General features: G+C 52.9%; 1 protein-coding gene across 1 annotated transcript; it reads right to left on the bottom strand.

The window, feature by feature from the left end:
- Positions 1-2,745: 2,745 nt before the first annotated feature.
- G0S2 (G0/G1 switch 2) lies at positions 2,746-3,922 on the bottom strand. Its single transcript, XM_064173642.1, has 2 exons — positions 3,759-3,922; positions 2,746-3,378 (listed from the first exon to the last, which is right to left on the bottom strand). The coding sequence occupies exon 2, from the start codon at positions 3,343-3,345 to the stop codon at positions 3,034-3,036; it is 312 nt and encodes a 103-aa protein (XP_064029712.1). The 5' UTR covers positions 3,346-3,378; positions 3,759-3,922; the 3' UTR covers positions 2,746-3,033.
- Between the last annotated feature and the right edge of the window lie 4,732 nt (positions 3,923-8,654).

Genomic DNA, 8,654 nt, shown 5'->3' with positions numbered 1-8,654 from the left:
ATCTACTGCAGCTCTGGCAGCTCTGGCATTCCTCACAGTTAAAGTGATGCTGAGTGGGTACTGAGCCTCCACGCAGGCTGAGCTGACGAATGTGTGGTTTAAAGGAGACTTTAGGCTGCTGTTGTGCTCAGCCCAGCCATTAATGTGTCTAACTGACCGTGCTGCAGAGAGCTGGTCCTGAGAGAGCTTTGCAAGTGATGAAGTGGAAGCTTGACCTCCTGGGCTGACCTTCTGGGGTAATACACAGGAGGCTGTGACCTGCAGGCTCGCATTGCGTCAGCAGACAGGAGATTGTCTTCTGCAGGACCTGGTTTCACCGAGGTGGCTGCGGCAGCGGCGGTGCAGCGTCTGCTTTAGCTGTCTAATCCCCTGAGCTGCCTTAGGAGCAGCTATTTTGATTGTTCCACAAAGCTCTTTGCTTTAAGCTCATAAGCTCCATGACTGGATAACTGTGGAGAGAGAAGGTGTGGGCAACACGATGCCAGGAGGCATCATGCGTGAGGACAACCTGAGAAGTGGGGGAGGCTAAACTGGATGGGCTTGCCTGGAGCTCCCTGTTCCCTTCAGGACCTGCAAGCTGGGCTGCTTAAGACCAGCTCCATCTTCTCATCTTTAATGGTTTCTCTTTCCCATAGATTGATAGAATGGTTTGGGTTGGATTGATAGAATGGTTTGGGTTGGAAGGGACCCTAAAGATCATCCAGTTCCAGCACCCCTGCCACGGGCAGGGACACCTTCCACTAGCCCAGGTTCCTCAAAGTCTCATCCAACCTGGCTTTGCACACCTCCGAGGAGGGAGCATCCACACAGCTTGGTGCCATCTGCAAGCTTGCTGAGGGTGCACTCAAATCCACTTAATTCCACTCAGTTTGGTGGTACAGAGCGAGACTGTAGAGAAGGGAAGCTGGGAAACAAGATGTGACTGATGTGGCTGACAGTTTGCAGCTGCCCTGGACAAAGATATGATTCTCATCTCAGTTTAATCCATTTATCAGCTGCTTAGCTTTGCCAGAGCAGAGATGCTGCTAGGTGACAGCCACGTGCAAGAGCTCAGACCTGACACGATTTTCACACCTAACACAGCTACAGACACTCAAGTCCTTGCTTTATCCATGCACCAAGCATGTCCCAGGGAATTCCAGATCATTTTTCCCTGCCCTTGAGGCTGTGCTGCAAATGTATAAGCTGGAATTGAGGGAGGGGGACACAGCAGACACTCATGAGATGATGGCTTTCTTCAAACTTGAATTCACCTTTGGTGTCTGCCCATGAAGTTTCCTTGGGTATCAATGAGGCGCTGAAGTGTTCAGCTGCCAGGAGGTAGGGTTATGGATTAAATGGGTTATGGACTAAATGGGTCATGGAGTAAATGAAGCATTTCTCAAGGCCAGTTTTCATTTCATTGGACTCTGCTCTTTTCCTCACAAGGGAAAGGTGCTTTGTGCTGGCTGCAAAGCTTGAACATAGCTTTTTGTGCAGGCTTGGTAGGTCTCCACCTCTAAAATGTGCTCCTGGCTTGGTTTGGTTAGGTTTGGTGGGGTTTTTTTGGCAGAAATAATTGCTTCTATGGTCTGAAGATGTAGAGGTGAACTTCAGCTGCCTTCTTAGATTTCCAGATTCTGAAGCTGTGCAGCTCTGGGAGGAGTGATGCCTTCAGCACTAGTGTCAGGCAGAGATCTTTGTCATTCCCCCTCCTCTCCTGCTGTCTGCTCTCAAGGGGTTTGATTTATCTAGGCACTGTTATGTCACTGGTCCTTCTCCCAGCTTCTATGCAAGATGTGGAGTTTGCTCCTCCTGCCATGGAGCAAACCAAGAGGCTCTTTCTGCTCCAGTCCTGACTGGCAGGGATTGTTTCCCTTCCCTCCCTTTTGCAGCACCATCAGGATGGTTCAGCTGTGGCTGTTGGGAGGTTTGTTTGGCTAACGTGACCCAGTCCTGAATGCAGCAGATTCTTCCTGAGGCCAAGAAAGATTTGTAAATAGGTGAAAGTCCTCCAACGAGGCTGGCAGTGCCCTGGGTACAGCCCTGGGGCCAGGATGCCTCTTTCCACACTCCTGGACTGGGTCCCTGCCTCCATGTTTCACAGAAATCACAGAAACATTCCCTTTGGAAAAGCCCCTCAGGATCACCAAGTCCAACCAATAACTCTACAAGGTGCCCCCTAAACCATCTCCCTAAGGCAAACGACTTTCAAACACAGCCAGGGGCCAGCTGTGCCACCACTAATGCTGGCAGCTGATGCCACCCTGCACAGTTCAGTGCCTGTGGTGGGTTTCTGAAAGATCCCAAGGAAGGGAGAAGATGTAGTGCAAGTTTTTCAGCTCTGCAGCAGCCACAGCCTGTTAGAGGACTGCTGGGGGGTGGACAAGGGGTGGGTTTGGGTTTTATTTTCAGCAGTTCTGGGCACACATGGCCATGGCAGAGACAGGAATCTGTGCCATCAAACCCAGGTAACCCCACAGAGTACAGCTCCACCCCCAGCTAGGGCCATGTGTCTGTCACCTGTGAGATAAATGCCACCTCCTCCCCTCACCCCACTTGGCCTATTTTGGAAGGCAGCAGCTGCTGAAAGTATAAAGAAGTTCCACCCCCTCAAGTCCCAGAGCTGGGAAGGGGCAGCCACTACCCTCAGCACTTCCCTGGGTCCCCTGCACTGAGAGGAACCAGAGGGGCAAGTGAAAAACCTATGTGCAAAATCCAGGTGAGGCAAAGGCTTTGAAAAGAAAGGCAGCTGGAGAGCACAGGTACCATAGAAAATATTTATTGGGTGTTGCAAAATGGTGTAAAATGCTTCAGTAAGAAAAATAAGAACCCTTGCTGTGCATCTTGCACAGGGTCATACCAACAAAAGGTATTGTTTCCCCACTGCTGCACAGCAGCAAATAAAACCCTTCACTCCTTCTTCAAGTCCTGCACTTGGGGGTCTCCTCCTTCAGCCAACGCTTCTCCCTTCCTGCTGGAACCACCACCGAGGGGACAGCAGAGTCTCTTGTGCTTGCTTGCTCAGCGGGCACCTCTCTGGCCACGGGGCGCTTAGAGACCAGGCTGTCTGCTCACCAGGGCCCTCTGCACTGCCACTGGCTTCTTGCTTTTATCCAAGATCAAATCCTCCTGTTTCTGGGGATGCTTTTGCTCTGGCCTCTGGGTGGGTTTCTTCTTCTCCTCCTCCTCCTCTTCTAGCCTCCCTTCCGAGGTGAAGGGACTGCAGACCGTCTCCACCAGGCCAATAACCACCCCGAAGAAAGCCAGCGCGCTGCCCAGCATGTACAGCTTCACCATCTTCCTGTTGGGCTTCTGGCTCAGCATCTCCTTGGCGAAGGGGATCAGCTCATGCACGGTCTCCATCGCTTTCTGCAGCACGTTTGCCAGGTGTCAGTTCTGCAGGAGGAGGCAGAAGGGACAGGGACGTTAGCTACATCCAGCTGCTGTCCCCTGCGGTGCCCAGAGCCCCCCGTGCTCTCCACACCCCCCCGGCCCAGCCCTGCTCTCAGTGCACACTGGCGAGTTTTTGCTCGAAGCTCGCTCAGCAAAACACAGTCCTGGTGCCTGGGGAGGAGCGGGGGGAAGGAGACTGTTGGAAGGAGCTGCCCGGCTGAGCAGATCCTTTGCGTGCAGGCTGTGGCAAGCTGGGCTGAGGGGGACAAGATCCAGCCGAGCTCCACACGGCATGTCCCCGCAGTGTCCACCCCGCCCCGTCCTCCCGCATCCCATCGCATCCCCCCCATCGGATCCCGCCGCATCCCTTCGCACCCCCTTACCCGGAGGCGGCTGCGGCTGCTGCGGGGCAGGGGAGGGGGCAGTGAGCGGTGAGCGCTGCGGGCTGCCGAGGCTGTGCTTGCCCGGACTGAGCAATGCTGGCCGGTGCTGGGCTCCGCTCCGCAGCTGCTGGCCGCCGCTCGCCGCCCTCGCTTTTTATGGCTGCCGGGGGCGGGCGGGGCCGGCCGGGGCCGGGCATCAGGCCCCGAGCACGCCGCCAGCACGGGCAGTGCCCCCCCTGCCCTGGCAGCCCTTGCCCTTAATCCAGCCAAGCTAAAAAAAAAACACCCTCCAAACCTTTTCTTTTCCCCTCCTCTCCTCTCCCCTCCCCCCCCCCCGCTCCTTATTTGACTTTCTCCTTTTTTCTTTCCCTTCGCCTTCTTTTTTTCCCCTTCTCCTTCTTTCCCAAAACTTGCTGCTCCTCAACTCTGTCCTTCCTCCCCCCCCCCCCAAATGACCTCAAAGTCTGATTTCAGAGCTCTCCCTCTCTGGCTGCAGTTCAGCTGCAGGGCTGCATTATGTTCACATTAGTTAACATATAATTCATCTAAGAAGTTAATAGAATTAATACCTTAACTTCCCTGAGCTTGCACTCGGGGTCTTGTGACACAGTGCAACGTTTGGGGCTGGGGATTGGATTTGGGCAAGGTCCAGTTGAGCACAGCAGATGGGGTTTGCTTTCCTGCTCTTTTATTGCAGGAAGTGGGCATAAAAGAAATGCCTGAGTGAGGCATAGCAAAAGGTTACCGAGGAGAAGGTGTGAAGATGCTGGTTAAAGGTGGCTCACAGCTCCAGCTGCACCAGGGGAGATTTAGGTTGGATATCAGGAAGAATTTCTTTGCTGCAAGAGTGGTCAAGGATTGGTACAGGCTGCCCAGGGAGGTGATGGAGTCACCACGCTTGGAGGTGTTGAAGAAGCCTGCGTCTGTGGCACTTGGGGACATGGTTTGGTGGCCGTGGTGGTGTTGGGTTGCTGGTTGGACTGGATGATCCTTTTCCAACTGAGAGTTCCATGATTCTGTGAAAGCAGAGATGCAGCCATGTGGCAGCACCTGGATTGCTGGGAAATGGGAGAAACCCTGGAAATTCCCAGGCCAGTGAAAGGCAGAGGCAGTCCTTACAGCCCTGGTTCTCACTTCTCCTACACTCCATGCTGAAATCCTCCAGCCCCTGCTGTGTCACTGCTTGTGATTCACCCCCAGCGCTGGGTATTGCCTTTTTTGGGAAGAGCAGCAGGCAGCACTGTCACCCTGCAGCCCTGGCTGCTTGCCACTCAGCCTTGCATCACTGACCCCCAGCAGATGACATCAGCTGCTCCCAGCAGAGGCCTCAGCACTGCATGGATCCTGCTCTGCCCGGGAAACCAGCGGTGGTTCAGCAGCTGATGGCCTTAGGGAAGGTGCTAAAGCCACAAGGAGCTGTTTGGATTTACAACTTCTGGCCTCACAGAGCAGATGATGGTGTCTGGACAGGTTTCTCAGCTGATCTGTGTGGCTGAGATGACAATTGCTCAGGGCAGGAGGTGGAAATCACATCACCATGTGAGCTGATGCACCAGCATCACCTTGAAGGAGCAGCTGGGACATGTGGAAAGAGGGAAAACTCAGAGAGAGCCCTCACAGAAGGTGCTGTGCAGGAGGCTGGTGCTGCCTGAACCTCCTGGAGGGGCAGCCAGGGGCGTCCATAAGCTCCATTGAGATGCAGGCAGTCCCCAGGGCACCTGGAGACAAACAGGGCTTGTCCTCAAGCCAGGTCAGGGAAAGAGGGGGATTGTCCTAGTCCCTGCCCTCAGAACATGCAAAGGGGGGTTGGTGGCACAGGGAATGGGAGGTTGAGGCCCCTGAGCTGGTTTTGCCTCAACCCACAGTGGAGAAATCTTTCTCTGACATCAGCAGCTTGTGATGTGAGCAGGTGGTGCTGTGTTTCCCCTTCCTGCCCATGCAGCATCACTGGTGTCGTGCCTGGCACAGCCGTGGTACAGCACTGTTTTCATCTCTGAGTGTGAGAAGGGGGCTGTAGAGAGCTCTGAGGAGTGTGGGAGCTGCTGCAGCATGTGCTGGTCAGCTTTTGTTGGAGGATTTAAACACCTTCCCTTCTGAAACTCTGCCCTGTGAGGTGACACTGCCCAAACTCTGCCCTGACGCTCCTGAGCTGAAGGGTCTGGGGAGCAGGGCTGGTGAGGAACTGGGGGTGTTTAGTCTGGAGAAGAGGAGGCTGAGGGGAGAAGTTGGAGCCAGGTGAGGGTTGCTCTCTTCCTTCAACTAACAAGTGATAGGAAATGGCCTGGAATTGTGCCAGGGGAGGCTTAGGTTGGGTATCAGAAGAAACTTCTTCACTGAAAGGGTTCTCGAAGGCTGGCACAGGCTGTCCAGGCAGATGGTTGAATCCCCATCCCTGGAGGTGTTTAAAAGACACAGAGATGTCGTGCTGAGATCCAGCACCAGACTTGGTAGAGTTAGAGAATGGTTTGGTGGTCTTAGAGGTCTTTTCTAACCCAAACAGTTCTGTGATTCTGTGATCTGGCTCACAAGGCTTGGACTAGCTGACCTTTAAGGTCCCTTCCAAGCCGAACCATTCCCTGCTTTCTTTTAATCAAGCCCAGCCTAAAGTCTGAGTCGTGTTTGGGGTCACAATTCCAAACCTCAGGCTGTAATCTCTGGGTGAGGGCTGTGCCACCTCCTTCCCCTTTCCTCCTGCCCTCCTTGGGCTGCAGGCCTTCGTGCCCCACAGGCTGCTCAGCTCAGGGACCTGCTGCTTGAATTTGTTGGGAGCTTTGTTTGAATCTTGCTCTCCTTGCTGAGCTCTGCTGAGGGCAGTGGAGTGGAGCAGTGAGTCAGACCTCGCTCCCCACATCCCACACGTCCTCAGAGGGAGGCTGGAGGCTTTCCCTGCAGCAGGGAGGGCGTTCACAGCAAGCAGAGAGCTCCAAGGAAACTGCCCAGGAAAACTTTTTCTTCTTTTTTCTCTTTTTTTTTTCTTTTCTCTTTTTTTCTTTTCTCTGGTTTTGTTTTCCTTTTTTATACCTCCCCCCCCCTCCCCCAAAGTCTTCAGTGTGCTTAGGAAATTTTATTGCAAGACTGGCAGTAAAAGTTGCTAAAGAGTTGTCTATCCTTCCTCACTGTCTGGGTTTCTTCTATTTTTTCTTTCTCTCCTTGAAATAAAAGGTCCTTATCTTCTCTGCCAAGTTGGCAGCAAAGGTTGCAGCTGATTCCTGCATTCGAGCCACGTTTTGCTCTTCTGCAACGCTCTGGAAAATGACCATTGCAGAAGAGATAGCAGGGAGGAGACAGCAATCAGACAGGGGAGGTTCAAGGTCTCTGTACCTGCTGGTTGCAGGAGGAGGCCACCAGCTCTTTGGGGGTAAAAATGTGCTCTCTGCTTTCAGTCTGGAGAGTGAGAGGCAGTGGGAGCTGCTGAGGCCCTGCACAACCCTCAGGACTCAGTTTGCCTGCAGTGTGCAATCCCAGAAGCAAAGGTCAGGCTGAAAATGACATTTGGCCTAAAACAAACAAAAAAAAGTTTGGGTGAGTTTTGTTCCTTTTTCTTTGTCTTCTTCTTTTTATTCTTCTTTTTCTTTGTCTTTTTCTTCTTTTTCTTTTTCTCCTGAGGCAGGATTTTCTTTGCCTCCTGAACCTTACATTTGGAAGTCTCTTCTCCAGCCTGAGGACTTGGAAGCTTGCTTTCAAATTGTTAAATAGAGCTGGAATCTTAGAATCACAGAATCAGGCAGGTTGGAAGAGACCTCCAGGATCATCCAGTCCAGCCTAGCACCCAGCCCTGGCCAAGCAACCAGATCATGGCACTAAGTGCCCCAGCCAATCTTGAACACCTCCAGAGACAGTGACTTCACCACCTCCCTGGGCAGCCCATTCCAGTGCCAATCACTCTGGCAAGAACTTCCACCTAACATCCAGCCTAGACTTGCCCTGGCACAGCTTCAGGCTGTGTCCCCTTCTTCTGTTGCTGCTTGCCTGGCAGAAGAGCCCAACCCCACCTGGCTACAGCCTCCCTTCAGGCAGCTGCAGACAGCAATGAGCTCTGCCCTGAGCCTCCTCTGCTGCAGGCTGCACCCCCCCAGCTCCCTCAGCCTCTCCTCCCAGGGCTGTGCTCCAGACTCACTGAGAATCCTGGAATCATTAAGGTTGGAAGAGACCTTTAAGGTCATCAAATCCAACCACAACCCAACTACCACAACCCAACTACTACTAAGAACCGCAAAGTCCAGGACGATTTTGAAGGCTACCCAAGCAGCTCATAGTCACCTGTGGCAAAGGCCTCTTAGAGCAGCACTCAAATTGTGTTGATTTAATTCAGTAATAATTAATTGAATTTTGCTTTACATTGGAGCAGCAAAGTCTGTGCAAGCTCTTTGTGTGGACATTTAAATTGGATTAAGAGCGGATGAAGGGATTAATGATTAACGCTAAATTAGACTAATTTTAGCTGTTCCTAATCTTGTGTAGTAGAGTGAAGGAGGAGGTTGTCAGGTTTAATTGCAGCTTTGATTAAACCAGGCTTTGGAGCTGGGAACACTGCACGAGCTGAACGTCATCCCTGGGAAGAGCTCTGCCTGAATTTGCAGAGCAGTGGAAGGACCTGAGGCTTAACCTGAAGATTGCTGGACAGGGCAAGGTCAGGATGTGTGACCATGCACAGCAACTCAGGAGGATGATCACAGAATGCTGGGAGCTGGGAAGGATCTCTGGAGATCATCCAGTCCAACCCCCTTGGCAAAGCAGGGCACACACAGCAGCTTGCCCAGGAGCACAATGGCCAGGGGGGGTTGGAAGCTCTCCAGAGAAGATTCTACAACCTCTCTGGGCATTCTGCTCCAGTGCTTTGGCACTCTCACAGCAAAGGTGGGATTCCCTGGGTTCCAATCTGTGCCTGTTGCCCCT

This window comes from Pogoniulus pusillus, chromosome 39, assembly GCF_015220805.1.
Source record: "Pogoniulus pusillus isolate bPogPus1 chromosome 39, bPogPus1.pri, whole genome shotgun sequence".
NCBI lineage: Eukaryota > Metazoa > Chordata > Aves > Piciformes > Lybiidae > Pogoniulus > Pogoniulus pusillus.
Note: the sequence above shows the minus strand (reverse complement) of the source record. Positions and strands in the feature narration are given on the sequence as shown.